The sequence below is a fragment of the Falco cherrug genome, chromosome 7 (assembly GCF_023634085.1).
Source record: "Falco cherrug isolate bFalChe1 chromosome 7, bFalChe1.pri, whole genome shotgun sequence".
Lineage (NCBI taxonomy): Eukaryota > Metazoa > Chordata > Aves > Falconiformes > Falconidae > Falco > Falco cherrug.
In genome coordinates, this window is record NC_073703.1 from 59,923,390 (window position 1) to 59,944,783 (window position 21,394).

Sequence of the window (21,394 nt, forward strand, 5' to 3'; positions counted from 1 at the left end):
ATTGCATATATAATGCAAGCATTTTTTGCTTTTTGTTATGAATTGAGTTATGGGATATAACTCAACCTCATGATGATAACAAAAAAAAATGGGAGAAGGATGATGATCAGATGATCTGCTGCTTACTCTGCCAGTTTTCTATTTAAATTCAGCTTAATTACTGTACTTTAGGAAACAACTTAAATGTGCAGTAGTATTTTTCATTATATTTACAGATGCACCTAGAGAATATACAGACTTCCAAAAGAAAAAAATAAATATTTAAATTGTTTAGGTTACTTAAAAAACGAAATTGCTATGGAATTCCATGCTTTCCAATAAATTTTAATAGTGAGTGAGAGGGATGATCACTATACTAGGGTTCACATATCTGCAATGCAAAGAACCCTTCAGTACTCTAGAGTACATAACTGAAACACATTAAGTGTTTGAAGATCACCAGAGTAATCTCTTGGAAACCCAAATTCATAGTATTTCATGACGAAAAAATGCAACCCACCAGACAGTAGCCAAATACACAGTACTCTTTACTGGCTGAGAATTTCAACTTCCTTACTGCAGTTTTTACTTCAGTCTTCCCACTCTCACAAATGTGTTTGACTGACTCACCAATTCTATTTTGCTTACAGAAAGTTACATGTTAGGAAACAGAACTGCTATTTACCAAATATAATAGACTGTACAAACAACAGAGCACATTCCTGATCTGGGTCTTCATTCATTACTGTGATATGTATGTTAAACAAGAGAAAAGAAGCAACCTTCCTGATATCATTTACTGCTTGGAAACCAGCTGATTAGAAGAAAAAGAGGAAAAACCCTCTTGGGTTATTTTTGTCTGTTTTTTACAAAAATGAAACACATGTATATTTTATATATATATATGTAGAAGCACGTATGTTGGGGAGTGAATACATCTCTTACCATCCAGTGAAACAAACAATATGCAGGATCCTTGTTCTTTCCAAAGGAAAAAATAAACAAACAGCCCAACTATAAATATGCAGATAAAGACACAGTAAATCCCACTTACCACAGAGAGCACCAGCACGACCTTCCAGTGTTACTTGCCAGGTAAATGAATCTCCTCGTGTCTTCTCTATTTCCAGGTCTTTAGGAGATGATGGAAAGATGCACTTCCACAGTAACAGCATTCGTGGCAGATGGTGCTGGACAACTGCAGGACCTGTAAATGTTGATGGTTGTCATGGCAATGTAAGGATTAATAAAATTAAATTTTCTCTTTGGTCCTTTTTTCTATATTCACAAAATCTTTACAGCTGTGAACAAAACTTTATGCTATTTTCTCAGCCTTCTCATATGTAATTTCTCAATGTCTACTGTCTTGGTACTCCATTTTCATACATAACTACATACTCACTGACACATTTACTAGTGTGTCACCGAGCCAACTATAGTCTCTGTTTTACAAAGTACAGACCCTGTGGATCACCATCATAAAAGAGATGTAATAAGCAACAGTGATATTCAGAAAAGCAAACTTTTGTAATAGGTTAATGCACAAGGTGTGTTTTCCCTAATCTAAGAAAAAACTGGAAGCTGTTGGGCACAAGTAAGCACTGAAAACATGAATGGTGCCTTAACAATGTGAACAAAACAGATAAAATACATTTTTCAATTAGTAATTTAGTGATCACAGCCAATAATGTGACCACTAATAAATATGAGAAATGCCTGACAAGAGGGAAATAAAAATGATTAGCTCATTTTCTGCTGAGATAGATGTTGAAAAGTATCAGTGTAATTCTTCATGACCACAAAGACATTTGGTTAGATTGACTTTGAAATTTATCTTCTGCATTTAATTAATAACAGGCCCTACTCAGTCACTTTTTCAGACATTGCTCCCAACGAATCAATAGCAAATTTGAAAGAAATTACATTTTTATTTTAGAAAGTTTTTCTAAAGATTCCAAACAATAATTTATTTTTTTAGAATTATTTTGCAGTGGTAAATTAAAAGAAACATTAAAAGAGCTAAAGTCAGAGACAGAACAGAGAACAAAATGTAGTTTAAGAAAAATTGTAGAAAGGTACTACCTAATGTCATGAGGGCAGATATCAACAGCCATCCAGCCTGCGTTCGCTGCAGTGAAATGCGACTGTTTTGAGAAGCAGAACACAACAAATCCTCTGCTACTGTCATGATTACCTTCAAAGTTAAAGAGAAAATCAGAGCATCAGCATCTTAGTAATAACCAGATATTCTTTCATTACTATTTGCTGTGATACTTAATCCTATTTCAGTGTCCCCAAATAGAATGCCATCTTCCCCTCACACTAAGGCAATAAACCGAGGCTCATGAAGATGCAATGACTGACTTCAGTGCTAGTCCTGGAGGGCTTCAATAGTTCTGTGGGGTACTAGGTAAGTTACTTTGTTACTTTGTTCCCCTTTCTTTTATCAGCAGTAAAACGATAGCTGATAATTCTCATAGGAATACACGCTGCAAGGATAGAAGTGTTCTGATACTCATTTATGCCACTGTATAGAAAAAGGATAGCATGAGGCCTGCAATTTAGAGCTCAGAAGAAGTGGTGAGAGGGGTAATGATCTTTTTATCCTTGTTTTAGAGTAAGGTCTATTACTCTCTGGCAGTTTTTAAATCAACAAATGGTATGACTAAACAAACAAGTTAGAATAGTATAGTTCGAATTCCTCCTAGCTTCTCTGCAAAAACTGCACATGCCTACTATTATGTCCTAAATGCAAGGTGACAATCTGCACTTATTACCAAAGCACAAGGTATCTAGAATTTACATGGAGGAACACATACTGTGTCCATGGACAATTACCACAGTACAGCTACAAATGCTAGAAGTATTCTGCAAGTGGTTTGCTTCGGTGACATTTCACATATGCCAAAAAGAATTTCTTATATCTTGCATTATGTCTTGTCACCAAAACAAAATGCTTATAAATTAGTATTACAAGTAAGAAGTGCCATTATCAATAAAATCATTAAAAGCCTCAGTATAGACAACATCCTTCTACAATTTTTTTGCATGCTATAATTTATTTGGACAGTATATTCCTTCTAAAATTTATCTACACACTTTAAAATGTCATGAAAGTTTGCACCTGAAAGTTTGCTTCATGAAAATTTGAAATCTGTATACTTCAAAACTTCATAAAATACCAAGTCTGAAAATACTAGTTTCCCCAATTCCATAATGCTATCAGGGAGCTGCAAATTATCTGTTTTATAGGTTCCTGATAGCATCGAAATACCCCATTCTACCATTAAAACAGTATCCTTGTTAAATAATACTACTAAGAATCACTAACAGCTTAGTATACTTAAATTACCTGTTAAACAAACACCCTAGAAAGAATTTCTTTAATGATTTCTGACAACTTTTCTCTCTGTGTACTAGGAGAAATGTCTTATTTTTGAACTGAAGTATAAGCACTAGTACAGAATGCTAAATATATACACACCCACTAATTATTTTGTTTTCTTGAATAGGTTCCACCTGCAACTCTAACTGCTTTCTCAGAGAAAAATGCATTAATATAAAACAGCTTCTGTCCAGGTCACTACTGTCTATGTTTGATATTTCCTTTTCAGAACTGCTCTATTTAACACTGGTCTCTTTCAGCTCCTCAGAAGAGCAGCTAGTCTGGAATCTGGCAGCATTCCTAGGAGAGAATGGAAAAGGGCTTTTGTCAGCTCCTCTGTTCTCCCCTCTGCCAGCTCAGTACAGAATACAGTGTTTCTCCCACACTTTTCTGTGACCTCCCATACCTCCTCCTGGCCCTATTTCATCTTACTCTGTTCCTCTAAAAGAAAGCTTTGTAAAGAATTACATTTCTCTGTTAAACAGAAATTTCAGCTCTGCTTAGGTGTGTAGTATTTGAATGGCAATTTTTATCTATATAACTGGGCAAACAATATTAATTTTGTTCTCTCCCTATGGTCTTTCAGTAATAACAAGGAAAAGTTTTTAAAAGCTAAGGCAAATTACTTTTTTTTTTTTGTTCATTTATAAATTGTTTCATCAGCATTTGGGACTTTGAATGTCAACAACGGTAGTTAGCAATGTCTGTTAAGGAGTGGCATGGAACTGTTAATACTCAACGACATGGAAAAGGTGGGCTAGAATAACTGCAAAGGACATTTTTCCTAGTGTACCAAAACATTCCTTTCATCTTATAGTGGTATAGTAACAAGAGAAAAACCACAACCCTCATGTAAAACTGCCACTCCTTCTCTAATGTCTGCTGGCTCCGAAACAGGTATTTTCAGAACTGAGAATGTAAGTTTCTACATTATGCAGAGAATTAGCAGGTACTGCTGACAGTGGTGTTGCACTGCAGTTTTCCAGCTATAACTCACTCCATGGATAAAGTTCTCATTGAGATGGAAACAGCTTCTTCTCTTGGTCTGTATTTCTATATCTGCACATCCCTAAAACTTCAGAGCACAGTATATTCTATCTGCTTTAGGGAAGGGGACTGGTACAAGCATCTTAAACTACGTTAATGCAAGAAACTGGTTTCTGTTAAATTCTGTTAAACAAAATGAAAGCATGTATCTGTTGGACTTAACTAAAAATTCTGTTGGACTTAGTCAAAGATTTTCAAGATAATACATAACTGCTGTTATTGGCGTAAGCACTGAGTAAACTGTACACTGGAGAGTCATTGATGGGCCTGGGAAATACTAATTTGACTTCATCTGTGGTTGGATGAGTTTCCTTCCAGGAAACTTATTTCTAACATCGCAACACGCAAAAGACCTGTATGTATACCTGCAATCATTTTTTAAAAAAGAAAGATCTCTTTCCTTTGGCAAAGTCTGATACACTTCAGCTGTATGTACTCTGAACTAGCCCTTTCTCACCATTAACACTGCTGAAATGACAGTTTTCTAATTTAAGTCAAACTGGGCCAGAATTGCAGATGGTCTGATCTTGCTGTAAAGAATTTAGTTTGAAATTCTGGAAATTGTAACTCTACTCAAGAAATATTTTCTCCAGGTAAACCTTTTCTTAGGCTGTTCGATTTAAGTCCTTACAGCTCCACAGAACTGCCCTCTGTCCCAAAACACCAAATTTCTCCCCTAACAAACTTCTACCTTAGAAAAAGGTAGCAGTACGAGTGGTTAATAAAGTCATTAGTGGAATTTCCTGAGAAATTCACAATCCTGACACAAGTGAGAAAAACACTTGCTTATTCAAGTTATGGTATGCTTCAAAATCCCCTTCTCGAGGAAAGAAAGTCTCTCATCAGTACACTGAGTTATGTGATCGTGTCATAAAGAATGCATGCAAATGCTACCACAAAAACAACAAAGAACTGCATATAAACAAAGTATTCCGACCATACCTTCCCTTTTCCATGTGGAATTCCTAAAGGACAGTATTTTACTGCACCCAGCAAAGCAGCAACAGCAAAACTGTAGCCAGTTATTGCTTCTGGGGAGGTTTTCAATGCACTAAGACGTTCAATGCAACGATCCAACAGTAGGGACACATAGGAGGGCAATGCTACTGCAATACAGCGCAAACACCAAGCTGCTGTTAGTCTAACTGAAATGCTGGGATGAAGAATGACCGAAATTACTGCTTCCAGAACTCCTGAAAAATAAAATGCATAAACACACTTAAGAAATATGGAAGCAGATTGTCAGACAAGCAAAAATGCAGAGAGAGTACTGGTGAATGTAGCACTACCCAGTCTGTGTACTTCTCTTTAAACAGTACTATTGATTTTTATTGTGAAATATTGCTTACAAAATTTAAATACTTAATACTTTTCAAAAAAGTTACGCTGAATGAAAAGTAATGATATGGAGAAAATCTAACACATTACACTGTTATTCACCAACATGCATAGAAAATATCTGTAAGTATTCTCAAGGAAGCAGAAATCCATGCAGTGGAAACAGATGTCTACTTGAACCCATTAAAAAAAAAAAAGCAGCTCAATGAAAACAAAGGCAGATGAAGGTACTCAGCTCAATCAAACTGATTTACTATAAACATTATGAAGTATTGGACATCAAATACAACCCTTAATGGAGATAAATTTGATAGTGTTCGTTGTTTTTTTTCAATTAACATACTAGTACAGGTTGGAGAAGATACAGAACTCTTTGAGCAATGCCTAAAGATTTCCTACACCGTGTAAGGTAGCCAACTCCCCCTCTTTTTTTTTTTTTTTTTTAAATTTAGTGGGAGAAAATAGAAAAGGATAGAACTAAGAAGGTCCAAGTGAGGAGCCTGCACACCAGAAAAAAGGTTGCTATAGTCAGTGCTAGACAAAGGATCCCAACGGATTTGAAGAATTGACAGTCGAGCCATCAAAGATCACAGTGAACAAAGGAATATATTTTGTACTCTGGCCACAAAACAATTCAGGGCCTGTACCTGTACTGGAATCTTGCAGTAGCGGTCCTGCTGTAGTTCCTAAGCCCTGGATGAGACTTCCAAGTTCCTGAAGTGCACAAACAAGCACATGTTGACTTGCTGTTACATCTGTTGTACTAATTCTTGTTTCCAGGTTACTGTCACTTATTGCAGCATCTGGTAACACAATATAGGAAAACCCCCATGAAATCATTACCAAAATGAAACAAACATCAGAAGAAGAATTTTGCTGTAGTAAGTTGTTTGTATTACCAAATGAGCTTTTACCGTTACCATTTATATTTACCAAACTGTTTTGCAAAGGTTGGCCTTCACTGAGCCAAGTACATTTCTATTACTCAAATGGATAGTGCAGTAACGTCTGTGAGGGTAGATAAAATGAACACTACCTAATTGCTTATCTTTAAGTGGTGGGGAACAGTGACTAGTAAGAAGCATGCTATTCTCAGCCTCACTAGTGACTTAAAGAGGTCATGCTTTGATGTAACTTGCCAGAATGTACTACATTGCAGGAAAAAAGAAAGGGAAGGAAAGAGTAAATTGAGCAAGAGCAAGCGAGTGAGAAGGTGGGGTAGGGAATGAAGAGGGAGGGAAAAATCTGGAGTTTTTTAAAAGTTCACCTTTTCAGACACAAATTATTATGCCAGTTTAGGCATCTAACATTTAAATAGGATACAATATGCTGCTGTACACCAGGGGATGACTGGTTATGCCCAACATTCTTTTCCCCTACAAGGACGATGGCGGAAGATCAGTAGCTTTTTTGGGAAGCTGTGTACAAGACTACCATGCAAGAGATCCGTTTTCTCCAGGAGAAATGCTCATTTTGTCAGTTAGGAACGCGTGTTTCTTTTTTGAACCATAAGTAGCGTCAGCTGCTCTGGACAGGAAGGCAGAATCTGTCTAGACATGTATTAACTACGAATTTAACTTATTTAACAATATCGTCTCTACTTTATTACTGTATATATTATTTTATTTCTAATTGTTAAAAACAGTATTTGCCAGGGGAAAAAAAATGTTATAAAAGATGTTTCCACTTGTGTGGGTACACACATGCAGAAACACAGACACATACACAAACAAATAACCAGCCAAGTTAAAAACAAAGCAGCCCATCGAAAGCCCCCTACATTATTATGGTAATAAATCAGCACTACATATTCTGTTTCTGCAGTCTCTGGATTAGGAAGTTGGACAATCACTTAAAAAAGGAAAAACAGAGGCCCAAATGGATAATCTTGTTAGACCCATACCCACAACTTTCTTCAGTTTCCAGATGGCCTGACAAATCTCCTTGGCAGCTGCAATTTGAGCTTTTTCCCCAAGAAGGCCTCCTACTGTAGCTCGAAGGATAAAGGAAACACAGCGGCGACAGCCGATAGCATCCATCTGACTCTGAATGGCCTTAGGGTGAGATGGAGACACAAGATCTAGAATATGGGAAAGGAAGGCAGAGAAGTTCCTTTCAAGCCATTGTGCTCCTAATGTAGAGACAAATACCACATATGCCTGAAAGAGATTTGAAAAGAAGCCATATTTTAGAGCAAAATCATCTGGAAAACCACTGCCAACTATCCCACATGTATTTTCTTCTTTTAAAAAAAATCCCTGCACACTGCCACAACTAGAACATCACTTATCTGAGATTACTTCTGAATTTACACATTCATAAATCACTTACGTTCTCACTTTCAGGTAGCTGCAAAATTTTTTTGACCTATTTTAATAATTTAAATTACTATCAAAACTGTACTAGCAATATTGCAGCCTGCTTTCACTGTAAATTAATTCAAGCTGCCTGCCCATGTTATTTCACTTCAGAGTGTGAGAAATGGCAGTTTACCCTGCACAGGCACTTGTTATGTAAAACATTGTGTTTGGTCTCACTGAACAACAGCTTCCAGCTATTTAACATTCTGCACATGGAACCCAAATTTAATGTATGAATGCATTTTAAGAACTACTATGTTACAAAACTATAACCCAGAACCCTGAGAGAATTTTGTTATTATAGGCTTTGAATTAGGGAATATTTGCAGCCCCCAAGCACTGCTCTTCATCTCAATTAATTTTAATTGTTTGCCTTGTAATGGAGGTACCATAAAAAGACTACGTTTGTCACAACAAAGAGAAAGAATGCAGAGTCACTTTACAAATCTAATCACCACAAGACCATTTGTTTTGCCACATAATACACTCCCTTACAAATGCCTTACATGTACATGTGTTGGGTTTTTTTAATGAATAGATGTGCTACCATCAAGAAAAGGGAATACAAAAAATGAGAATGTGCAAATGAACACACAAAATTCCTACAACTACTATCCATATCAATGAACTTCTATATTCACCTTGTACATACTTGTCTCATGTCTAGTATTAACAACAAAATTATTCACATTAAAAGAAGTACTGTAGATGGAGAAATTGTACTGTGAGATTGTGTTAGCACGTAACAGCTCTTAACAAATACTACTTAGGCTTCATAAAGTACCAGCACGTTACCCCTGTTTTATGGATTTGAAAACTGAGGAATTTAACAGGATAAATAGACTTGTGAAGAGTCATACTGCTATGGCTACATTTTGAATTACATCTTGAATCTGGCTGTGTCTTGAACAAATATTAATTCTTCTTCCATATGTAAGAAGTCATCTTCAGTGTTAATATCTTTTATAACTGCAAGTGCTTTCTACTCACAAGCACTGAAACACACAATTTCTCAAGTTTTTCTTATAGAAACATTGCACTATTTTGACTGTTCTGGTACAGTTAAGAGTGTACCATCTCTCACAAGTACTATTGTGTGAATGCAGACATGCATGAAAAAGGAGACAACCTCCAAAAAACAGTACAAACAGCCAAAACACTGTAACTATCTGTTCCTGGAAAACTAATAAAATCACCGTGTATACAGAACACCCTAGGAGTCTGGCATGCATTTTCCAAGCAAATAGCTGTCAAGGTATTATTGTTCCCCAGTCCTTCTATCTGTCTGCCAGAAGTTAATGTTTCTACCCAGCACAATCTGAGCATAGAAGACAATTTGTGAGCACCTTCTAGCCGTTTCAGTACAAAGTCTGGCTTCTATCAGTCAATCAAGCTAATTTACAGATTTTTTTGCACTGCAGGAGTTGAAATGCACTAAAAAAACTCCCTCACTGGCAAAGGGGATGTATCCAATAGCTGTGGGGACTGTAACATTAAAATAATCACAGCTGACTGATATGCAAATGTTCACCATGACCTTTAGTCTTGATTCACAGACTTAACATTTGAATATCTAGGTCTTAGCATGTAAATGTTGTTTAAGATAAAATTTACAGGAAGAAGCCAACCTGATATTATCTGAAAAATTTATACTGCTTTAACCAGCATGCACTATATGGTCTGACTTCAGTCCTGCTCAGTTAACAAGACTCTATGCTCTAATTGAGCATCCAGGAACACAGTAAAACAGTTATTTGTTTTTTTCCACTACATTTTGTTTTCCTTATTTTTCATGCACTTACTCCAAACAGAACGACTCTTTCAGAACAGGACTGGGAATGTCCCTGTATAGAAGGAAACTATTTCAAGTTCAAAGAATCCTTGTAACTTCTTTTCATTTTTAGACATAAGTTATTAATTTAAAAAATTTTAGGAAAGTACTTATTTATATCACTTACCTGAAATTTACATCATGTGAAGCTTTGACGAGTAATATATATTTAATTCTGAGAAGTTAAAACTATCAGGTAAACAATAAGCAACATCAGAAATCTTTTTTCTTTTCTTTCTAGCATAACTCAAGACGTAAATCACTATTTTAAAGTACATACATTTTGTCACAGATACAAACCAGAATGAAATAGGAGATATATGGAGAGCAAAACAGTGACTATAGGAATGTTTAGCAATCTCAGAAAATGATAACTAACGTAATCCAAACCTGGGTGACTCCAACTCTAACATCTCTGCTGACTGAACTGGTCCCTTTCAACATATCACCACTGGCTCGTAGAAATCCACAACTTCCACGCAGAAATCCAGTTCCCAATAGCTCCATCACTTCTTCCAAACAGATTCTGCGGAAGTTATGCCTGGTGGATGCTAAGAATAGTTGTAAATATTTAGAGGAACAGCTCTGTAAAACTTGTTACATTTTAGAAGAAAAGTTTCCACTCTAATGGCTGTATAAAAAAATATTTGCACGAATTCAGTAGCCCAATCAAATCCAAATACTGTTAGAACATAATTTCACAACAGAAACAAAAATGTTTTAGGACTCACTGCTCTAGCAAACCACAGGATTTCTCAAGTTCTTCTGCTTCAGCTACCTTTACATAGTTTAGGCCACCACCTAATATATATACATACATACACCCTCTGTCAGTATTTACCATCTAATCTAAGCTCTCTTTGCAAAAAGGTCAGCGTGGCCTACTCCTACCACCCAAAGCTGCATGAAAGCCCTGACTTAACTCATTGCAGCTTACCACCAAAGATAACTCTCTATTCTGAATTCCAGGCAAGGTGGATCATCTTTCTGCAGCCAGGTCAGGGCACAGCTACAGGTTCTCTTAGAAAAAAAAACGCATCTCACCTTAGTATTAAATTAGCTCCCCAAAGGAATGAAAATAATAGAATATGTTCACAAGCTTCTAGGAAAATTATTTTTCCCTAATTCCTATTCCATTGTTTTATCTCTTGATAGAAAGTTCATTTAAAATACATGCTGGGACATGTGTGTGCAAACTTAGCATGATGACAGCACACTGTGCAAACTAAGTGACCTAAAATTTTCACTACATTTTTCGTTGTCTTCCAAGTGTTGAAATGGGAAAAGGAATGATACAATATGAGATAGTCATGCCCCCCCCCCCAAATAAAAACCATAAACACAGTATCAGCAGGTTATCAGATACAATGCAGAAACCTCAGGACTATGCACTTCTTCACGTAATGCTCCCTCCACTTCTCCCCAGGCCCCTTCTAGCCCCCAACCAGCTTCTGTCTCACTTAGCTCTAACTTCTTTTTAACTAAAAATAACAAAAAGAAAGTAAAAACAACCAACCAAACAGTTGATAAGCTTCTTATATAACCTTATCTTAGCAGTTTAGAAATACAACCACACTGCTTACAAAGATCAAAGAAAACTACTGAGTCTATAAAGAGGTCAGAGTATTTCTTTCTTTTTTACTTTACTGGGAAAAGAGAAGTGCCCCTTGTTTTCTGTAACACTGTAACTCTCTCCAAAAGATTCTTAGAAAGATACTTTATAAATCAAGACTTCACAGACTCCAACACAAATACAGAGCCTCAAGAATTTTGAAAGGCAGTAGGCTGGGCTTAAAGCCATATAGTTTTGTCATCTGTTGCTCATTGCACTGAAGGTCTTTTCTGATGCCATTAAACGCAGAACACTCTGAATCACACTTACCTTGTGTGCTTTTATAAGCTCCTAAGATTGGACTAAAAACGCTCAGTCTGTATGACACCAAAGACTAAAGATATTAACTTTGTGCCAGGATACTTCAGTTAGATCAAGTACTGTCTGTCACCAAAAACTATTACATAGTCTGTTGAGTGAACAAAACGGCATGTTCATTCTGATCACATTTGTACTGCTAGACAATCTAGATGCGGCATGGACAGTTGCGGAAAACAGCCTGAAGGTATCTTAAAGTCTTTAGTTTGACAGAGACACTCTCTTGAGAATCTTAGTGCTTTCTACACTGCTTAAATTAATCGTGCCTTTAAATTCTTGAGGCTACCGATTTCTCTCCATACAATAACAGTCTTGTAACAGAGAAAATACCGAATTTTTTTCCTTGTATATTACTTCATAAATATATATCTATGCAGGTTAACACAACCAAAATCACAGTACTTCACAAGAAAAATGTTACAGAAAAGACTAAGCCAGAGATTGTACTTCAGGCTTCAAGAGAACTTGAGAATTTTTTATCATCTGACGTATTACACATGAGGAATCTGCAAACAAAATACATACTTTACCTGTTATCTGTTTGGATGTTAGAGCTCTAGCTAATACTGTGCCCAAAAGTTTTGAAACTGCTAATCGTACATCATAATTGGAACCTTCGAAGGACTTAAAACACAAGGTCACAACACTATCCAGATCTGTACTCCACATAAATACTGCTTCATTCTGAAGTTCAAGAAGACACTAGAGAAAAAAAGAGAAATAAAAATATTTTGACGTAGAAAAGCAGAGTTCTCCCTAACAAAATAAGCATGTTGCTTCATACTGAAGTCACTTGAAGTTTTGTTGCCAAGGCAATATCAAACAAATAAAGATAAGCAAAAGATGTATTTTCTGCTGTATTCATCATCCATTAAGAACGAACTGTATTTAGGGAGCTTACTTAATAAAAACAGCAATTAGAACACTTTACCTTTGCAGCAGCACAGCGGACTGCCATAGATCGATCTGTCAAACATGATCGGGCAGCTTTGTAAATATCCCTGTGACAGGGGATAGCAGCAGCTCCTAAACCATTTAATATATTTTGCAAACTAAGCATGATTTCATAACGACCTTGAGACTGAAAAAATGAAAAAGAGAAGTGTTAAGGTTTTGTAACCCTAAACTCCTTGGAAATACAAAATGCCAACTACTGGAGTAGGTAAACAATGGTTTGGGTCTTTTAGACTTTTGGAGATCTGTTTATGCTGAAGTGAGTTAAAGCAGGTAACTTGCTCTATAGGTCTACACGCAAGTGAGAATAGTAATTCTATGTTCTACTGGAAAGTAGTCACTAGCAGTTTAGAACTCAAAACATGAAGTACAAGCTGGAGCAAAATTTTCTCATTAATAAGGTAATCAAATTTTCTAGTTTATCAAGTTCTTTCATGAAATGAGATAGAGAATGGCTATGATTGATCCTTTCATAGTTATAATTCATTAACTCTCTAGTAATTCTTTGAAATTTAGACACTGATTTTTTTCCTATGACTTTCCACAATTTTTTCGTATTTTGGTATCATGCACTTTCTCCTATTCATTGGTTCAGCTACCAACAGTAAACATCCTATTATTTTTCCAATCATTTGTTAAACATGCTGTTCCAATACCTCTGCATTCTTCATTGCTTTAAGCACATTCCCAACGGTGTCAGTAAAACTGTTTCCCAAAATTCTTCCCAATTTTTTGTATAAATAGCCCAAGCATACCACCGCAGCACTAAAACAAAAGCAAATCCAAAGACGCGTGAAAATGGATGCAGTAATAGATGAAAGGGATTAAGACGACTAAGATAATCAATGGGCAAACAACAAAATAACTAAATATAATGTCCCAAAAATGTAAGTGGATTATCAAAAGGAAAAAAAAAAAAAAAAATGGCCTGTGTGTGGCACACATACTCACACTCTAGGAGAAATGCAGATACAAGGGTTGGGAAGGGAAAGTAACCTGGATAACACAGGAATACAGGGAATACAAACTTCCACTAATTTTACAACAGGAATACAATATTCATATCTACCTTTAAAATTTAACATTAATCTCTAACTAAGCATGACTTGCATCATGCAGTCTATGGCACTGTGCTATGGCAGATGCTGCTAGAAGTACCCAGGGACAGATTTATTTATAACTCGATGGTCAACAGTAGACTGCAAATGGTCTAGTAATTAAAATGTTGGCATTTATGTATAACAATACATAATAAGGAAACGCTTTGAAGAAAATTAAAGTATAAGCCCATGTCCTTTTCACTGCACACAGATTCTGAATTTAGTTTCCAGGTGAAATACCTGACAACTGGAGTCTCTGCACTCATTAGCATCTAAAAATTGCTAAAGATTGAGCAAAACAAACAAACAAACAAGCAGAAAGAACTAAATAGTTTTCCTTTTAATAATTAATTAACAAAAATATCTTGCTCTGTATTGACAGATCTATAATTAAACCAACTAATTCTATGAATACAAGGAAAAAGGAAATTATATCTTTAATTAGCTTTCAGCTCTTTGGCCAGACTTACTTAAATATGCAGTGACACTGCTCAGCACCCCCTTCAACAAAGCAACATTTTACTCATTCCCCAACCAAATCCATTTCCCATAAAGAATTTTAAAATCTCATATTGAACACATTCTTAATAAGAAAAATGCATTTAATATTAACAGTAATTCCCTAGATGACAAAGCACAGTAAAAAAACCAAAACTGATATTCTTTATCTTTTATCATACCAAAATCCTGTTTTCATTAAAGCAACATTTTTCATTATTGCTTTTATCCAGCTCAGTACACACCAACAGTTTGGTGTGTCTGGGCCTAAAATTACAAGTGCACCATCATATTACTAAATTGATCATCTGATGGTCACAGATCCTCTCTTTAATTAACTTCAAGATTAAATAATATATATTTCACATCATAATTCAAAGAAGGAATACTTAACAAACATTAAAAAAAAACCCAAACACAAAGCCTAACTACCCTTATTACATCAGGGTATTAACTGCAAACACTCTTCCATGGTTGGCTGTACTGCCATGTGTTTAGATGTTGTATGAAAGAGTCAATCAGCGTTAACAGTGAGTTCTAGCAACAAAGTGGCAGTATTTGTTGATGAGGAACATCTAGTCAGGCAAAGTGAGAGAATCCAGCTACTTCTGCACATCAGTATTGAAGTTTCTATAAAAGTTCAAAGCACAGGACTTCGGAAGCTCTTCGGGCTGCCCTCTAGGTCTGTATCATGACTCTATAGCTATTTTTCTCCCCCACAAATGTTTCTTCACAAGTCCAAACTGTATGAACTCTTGAGTCACTTTATTTGTCAAATCACAAGCAATAGCCAGAAGTTTCCAAGGAAGCCTGTAAATTTATACAAGTTTTGCAGGCAAAAGCCTCTTTGACTGTGTTTTTAATTCCCTGGCAGCCCACCTCCAAACTGCTATACAACTCCATATATAAGATCCATTTAAGCTGTTTTCTCTCAAATTTTCCCTTAAAAAATGATACTTGGGAGAGGTATCAACAAAAATGCAGAACTATGATACTTATACGTGTGGTAAAATAGCACTGAGATCAGCTATGAAAGTTTGCTGACCAGCCAAATGCTTTCAAAACGCTTATGGTTTAAAAGCAGTCCTAGCAAATATTCTAAAAACTGTAATTTACGGGAGTAAGCTGTGTTCACATCATATGACCTGTTTATCTGATACAGCATTTGCATCACAGTCCATCTTAGTAGAAGATAAGCACCTATGATTCTGTTTACAATGTCTGCATAAAACATTTCCATCTTCCACCTATACCAAACAAGAAAAAAGATAATTTATGAGGTAAGAGAACAATTCACTAGAAACTTTATTTAAAGGAGTTTCCAGGTGAATCAACATATTGTGAACAATGATGGCAAAGTGTTGCTACCAGACAGCATGGGCATGTATGCTCAGTAAGGACAGATGGCGAACAAGGACACCACTTTAATCAAGATTTTAAAAAAGAAAAGAAAAAAACAAAAAAGCAGCAGCAGTCTTTCTTCACTGAACACAAAGTATTCCATATACTTGCAGCCAAGAATGAAACATTTTACTCAATGAAGAGTTCTGTAGTTCCACTTATTTTTCTGCAGCCTGTTGTCTCAGTGTCAGTACCATGAGAAATCCCTTTTCCAAACCTTTTTTGAAGTAAACCATATTTTACTGCTACCTTTTTCTCCAATTCATGTCTTTATTTTCTCTCCTCACTACTGCCTACATACCTGGCAGGATTCTGACCACTGTTACCTGTCCCCCCCTAGCTACTTCTCTGCCTTCTGACTCCTGATACCTAACATTTTCCTTACTTACCATTTCTGCCTTACTGCCAATGGCCTGCATCATCCCTCCTCGCTATGCTGACATCATGCCACTTTGTCCAGTATGTCATCTTGCAGACGAAACAAAGACGACCCGCAGAGTTCAGCCCCCTACTACAACTCACCTATGACATTAATGCATCTCACTGTTCAGGAGCCAGTAGTATAGCAGTCATTTACTCTGCAGGACTAAGCCCCTTTATAGCAAATTTATTCTTAAAATACTACACAAGAGGTCAATTGCAACAAGAAGGAAACAAAAAAAATATTATGGTATTGGAAAATACAGCTGACTCCTTGCAAAAATCTATTTTCAGGAAACTTCACTTTGGGTTGTCAGAAACAGCATTAGCACAAGAAGCAAACGAGAAAGATAAATTCTGCTCTGCTCTATCATGTATCATTAATGCACAATGATGTTTTACTATCTCTACCTTTATTTTTAGTTTCCTTCACTATAGTGAAAGATGTGCATTGTTTCAGGAATGAAGGTTATTCACAGAATTTCTGCACCGTAAGATTTGGTTTCACATCCTGCAATAACTGTTCACACGTCTCTGTGTACTTGCCTTTCTTGCTGTTCTTCTCAGCACTGTTACTACCGTTTCTTTGGTTTTCAAACACCTGCCCCCTCATAACTCAATTATTCATCGCTGGTATTCTCTCTGGCCTGATTTTCAACTGCCTGGTTAGAGATCTGTCTTCTACAGTTTTGGTTCCTGATACTACCACATTCTTTGTTTTATTATGTATCCTCTGGTAGTTAACTCAGATGCTTCATATCAGCTAAATATTTTTTTCTTTTTTTAATTTGAAGTAAATTACTTATGAAAAGCTTTCTTCACCTTTTTTTTGTAACAAGCAGTGTTTGTCCAACTTGCTGCAAAGCATGGTTTATTCAATATGGCAATATGTATTACAAGCTGCTTTTGTCCCCTCACTGAACAAAAACATAAAAGCAGAAACTGGGCTCAGTTTACTCTATTACCTTAAAGCATACCACAGTCATTATGGTTCTGCACGGTAGCAACAAGTTTAGCATTCCTACACTCATAATCTTTCAATTTATCTTTCAAATCACTCAAGACATTTCTTTCCAGTGGATCCAGTAAACACTAGCTATCTAGGTTGGTCAAACTTTGTTCTAACATATGCAATCTACCCCAACTGCCAAGAGCCACCAAATTGCTTCTGTGTTAAACGCTTCAAAAGTAATGTGATTTTAAAGTATCTGAATGTGATTGATTTTATGTTATGTTTATGTGAATCGTAACAAGAAACTTCTAAACAAAGAAGAAAAATATATTTTCAGCTTATTGAACTTTCAAGGGCAATTTATGTTGTCAAGTACTGAAATTGTTTTTCCCCCCCAACACGTACCTAGAATTCTTATTCAAAACTTTCCAGTAAAGACACAGAAAGGGATATATAAAATGCTACACAAGTAGTTAACCACTCATAATTTTACCCTGAAGGCAGCATATACTAAATGATTAAAATAAAATTGTTGTAATACCTAGAGGGAAGAAAGCAATTTGAATTTGCTTTCAGGTTTCAGATGAATTCAGTTTCTCTTTGTAATACGCAAGTCTAAAAATTTTAGAGGTGTAATAAAAAAAATAATTACTTTTTACAGCTAGATACACCCACAATAATGATACTAATCATGGAGGCTCCCAAATTTTGTGTGTCATATGGTAAAAGCTCTACCAGACAAAAGGCAGAAATGAGGGAGCACACCTTCTCCAGCATTAACCTCTCACCATGTAAATCTGTCTCTCTTGTTACTACTGGATTTGAAGTTTGGGGTTAAAAAAAACCCAACTTACAGTTTCGTAGGCAGATAACTTGGTGAATCATCTTTACTCCGAATGAGTTCATTGCATTTATCAATTGTTTGGTAAACAGAAAAAGTGTCTCCAGTGCTATAAAGTACAGCTAAATTCTTGGCAACAAGCCGTCTGGTAGGAGGTCCTGGTGAATTGTTTAATAAAGAAGTCAATTGTTCAACCAGTTTCTTCTGGTTTTCCCTTATGTCAGCCTGGAAATAAAATCCGTAACCAGTTAAGTTTCAGTTCATTTTAAAAATTAGTTAAAAGACAATTAATGCTAGTTATATTTAATTTTTATTATTAACATTCTGATAATGTGACATTCTTAATTAAAAATGCAAATTTTATTGTTCCTTTCCACTTAAAGAAAAGCCATCTCAAATATATGACTATTTTATTAATCTTCTTAAAAAAAACCAAAATCACATTTTTCAGAGCATAATTCTTTCTAGCACCATTTCCAGTGTATCTTCCCTGTGGCATTTGTATAGTTATATCTTACTAAAACAAAACTGCCTTTTTTTCTTCTTTTATGCCTGTTTTAAAATAAAATAATTAATAGAAATATAGTAATTTAAGTAGTAAAAAAGAACATTAGCAGAATTTCAAGAAGTTGAACATTAGAAAGGTAAGAACTTCCATTAAAACAATCATCTATTTTTTAAATCTATTTTAAATGCTCGTTAAAAAATAAAAAAAAAAAATAGAAAGAGCCTGGCATTGTATTTTATTTCATATTTTAACACAAATAACTCCTAAACAGCATTATCTAGGTTGGTTTACTGTTATATATCCACATATCCTACTCACTGTACACTAAACACTGAGCCAATTGGAGAGCTGGCTGGAAATAGATCTTTTATCGTTTGATTAGGAAAATAAAAAACTAAGAGAAAGATGTTACGTTCTGGCTTGCTAGAGAACTACCAAATAATTGTGCCATGCTAGGTGGAAGCATGATGGCCATTCTTCATCATGGGGTTGCAAAATCTGGCAGTAATAATCCGAGTTAAAAAAAGAAAGCATTAGACATCCCTTTCACTGGACAAGTGGCTCCGTCACTTGAAGGGCTGTGATCAAATATTTCTAACACTTAAAAAGCTACTGCTAACCCTGAACATACTTTCATTGCATGTATATAAAAGACATGAAGCAAATGAAATGGAATACTGCTCTTGGTTTTTAAGCAAAATGACAAAAAAAAAAGACAGAGAAAAATAGCTCTGTAATGTGTTTTTCTTCTCAAGTGTCTTTATACTTACTCTGCTAGTCACTGGTAACAGTTTTTCCAAGAACTGCAACCATTCAAAAATGAACTCTGCTTTTTGAAATTCACCAAGCTGGTTATACGCTTCTTCATTTAGTAGTAAACTGTGAGCTAACTCCATTCCTTGCAATTTTCCTCAAATCTCTCCTCAAATACTGCAGAATACAAAAACCCCAAAAAACTACCAGAACGGTGTTACTCAGTCAGGCTTTCTCCCTCATTAATATCTGATGACTGAATCAGAAGTTTGAACACCTAAACAGAAAAAGAAAAAAATATTTACTAGAGTGTCAGCAATCATATTATATTCATGCTTGGCTTATTAAAACTAATTTTGCAAAGGAAAACTTAAAATAAATTAAACAAAACCCAGTAGTTTTATTTAGGTGGCTTCAGTAATGCTTAAATGTTTTTGGAAATGAGATCATATGCCAAAGTTAAATATACTTCAGAATATATCAGAGGGGTTCTCACACTATTTTTCCTTCCTCTTGTTTTGCATGAAGTGAGGTTTTCTAGTACCTGATCACACCTATACCTGAAAGTAATGACCAAGCAGCCCCAAGCTCAATGACTTTTGCTATCTAGAACTAAGTGAAGCAATGGCAGTAACCTACACCTAACAAACTTATTATTCAAACACTTCTTGTACTCTCAATGCACAGTAAAGCACAAAGAAAAAAAGAAAGCTTCACTGCTGAACAAACCTCTAACGCTGCCTTTTTTCAAACACCCTCCCTCAAAACAAGAATTTTTCAAAAATTCAAAGTTCAAAAGAAGCTATGTTTTACTTATATCTCTTGGACTGTTTTAGGAATTTACACATTGTAAATAAGCATAACTAGAAGTAAACCAAGATAAAAAATACTACTTTTATAGCCTTTGTTTTTCTTCCTCCACTATTCAAACAATGTGTAGCCTCAAACTACAAAATATAACATTCTGTAGACTTCGCAAACAAAAATAGTCAAGGAGATTCTGGTAGAATGTCAACTATATTTTAAACTCCCAGACAAATTATCCTTTCCAGAGGTCACCAAGACTGGTGAACACATATTTTTTCCCTATGCAGTATTATAGTGTAAAATAGTCCATTGAACAGTAAATAGCCAATACAAAGCAATGGTAAATAATTCAGTACTTGGGTTGTCATCAAATGCACAGCAAGCTATCTTTACTGCTTTCTACATATTTTTATGTAAAATTTACTCACAAAGGTAATCAGTCAGATCTGATTTACTATAATGAACTATCACTTCAAATTTACCTGAAATACCAGACAGCTTGACAAAGACCACACTGTAAAATGACAGGCAGAGATAAATACGCATAGCTCATTAAACCTACACGTATTTTATCTGCCTAGGTACAAAAACGTTCCCAATTTACCAGTTATCTCACTCCTAGAACACTCACAGAACTGAATTCTATCCTCAGTTTTTGCAACATACAAAAAAAGTAGGATTACACATCTCACTGAATATTTGAGTGGAGATTCATCACTGCTTAGCACAGAAATTACATGTAGAGGTCACAATCACTCCTTTTTTCCTCACCTAAGGCCTGTGCCAGTGTCTACTATCTCTGAATCACCTACTACCACAGAAACTGATTCAACTTACATATTCAGCTGAGGATTACAAGTCACAGCTGTTTTCCCCAACCAAACAGATCACAGATTGTTGCCATGCATTGGCAATTAACTTACCTAGCAGATAATTTCTCCTCATGGTAAAAAATGTGTCTCTCTTGCTCCAGATTCTTGAATAAAGGACGTCAAGAACTTGATTTTCTAGAGAAAGAATTAACATAAAGATCACCTTTAGGAAAGCACAAGATACAAGTGTCTGTTCTACAGAAAACAAGAAATTCTGAAGTCTTGCAATACTGACAATTTTTATTAAGTAATAGCTCACCAAACAGGCACTAGACTGGAGCTCCATAAATATTACTAGCTCTTTATATGTTACATTTAAATTGGGCAGGCACACCATATTTGGTTCATTTCACTATGGAAACCACCTTTTTTATTTCTGTTTTGTTAAATCAGTTCTAAATTCTAAACCAAAAAAAGT

General features: G+C 35.6%; 1 protein-coding gene across 8 annotated transcripts in view; it reads right to left on the reverse strand.

Moving 5' to 3' along the window:
* The window catches only part of HEATR5A (HEAT repeat containing 5A), a 66,872-nt gene that overhangs the window by 36,094 nt on the left and 9,384 nt on the right, over positions 1–21,394 (reverse strand). For 7 of the 8 annotated variants that reach the window (XR_008733127.1, XM_055715908.1, XM_055715904.1 and 4 more), the window contains exons 2-13: positions 21,028–21,111; positions 19,315–19,574; positions 18,050–18,261; positions 13,481–13,589; positions 12,802–12,951; positions 12,401–12,572; positions 10,331–10,491; positions 7,653–7,908; positions 6,397–6,552; positions 5,354–5,604; positions 2,062–2,173; positions 1,034–1,186 (exon numbers count right to left, since the gene is read on the reverse strand). Coding sequence is in view for 7 of the 8 variants with exons in the window: in XM_055715908.1 (XP_055571883.1) it covers positions 1,034–1,186; positions 2,062–2,173; positions 5,354–5,604; positions 6,397–6,552; positions 7,653–7,908; positions 10,331–10,491; positions 12,401–12,572; positions 12,802–12,951; positions 13,481–13,589; positions 18,050–18,261; positions 19,315–19,440 (1,858 nt within the window). In the remaining variant the exon portion in view is untranslated. Of the gene's footprint in view, positions 1–1,033; positions 1,187–2,061; positions 2,174–5,353; positions 5,605–6,396; positions 6,553–7,652; positions 7,909–10,330; positions 10,492–12,400; positions 12,573–12,801; positions 12,952–13,480; positions 13,590–18,049; positions 18,262–19,314; positions 19,575–21,027; positions 21,112–21,394 lie in introns of those variants that run through there. The other variant, XM_055715910.1, reaches the window with a different exon arrangement.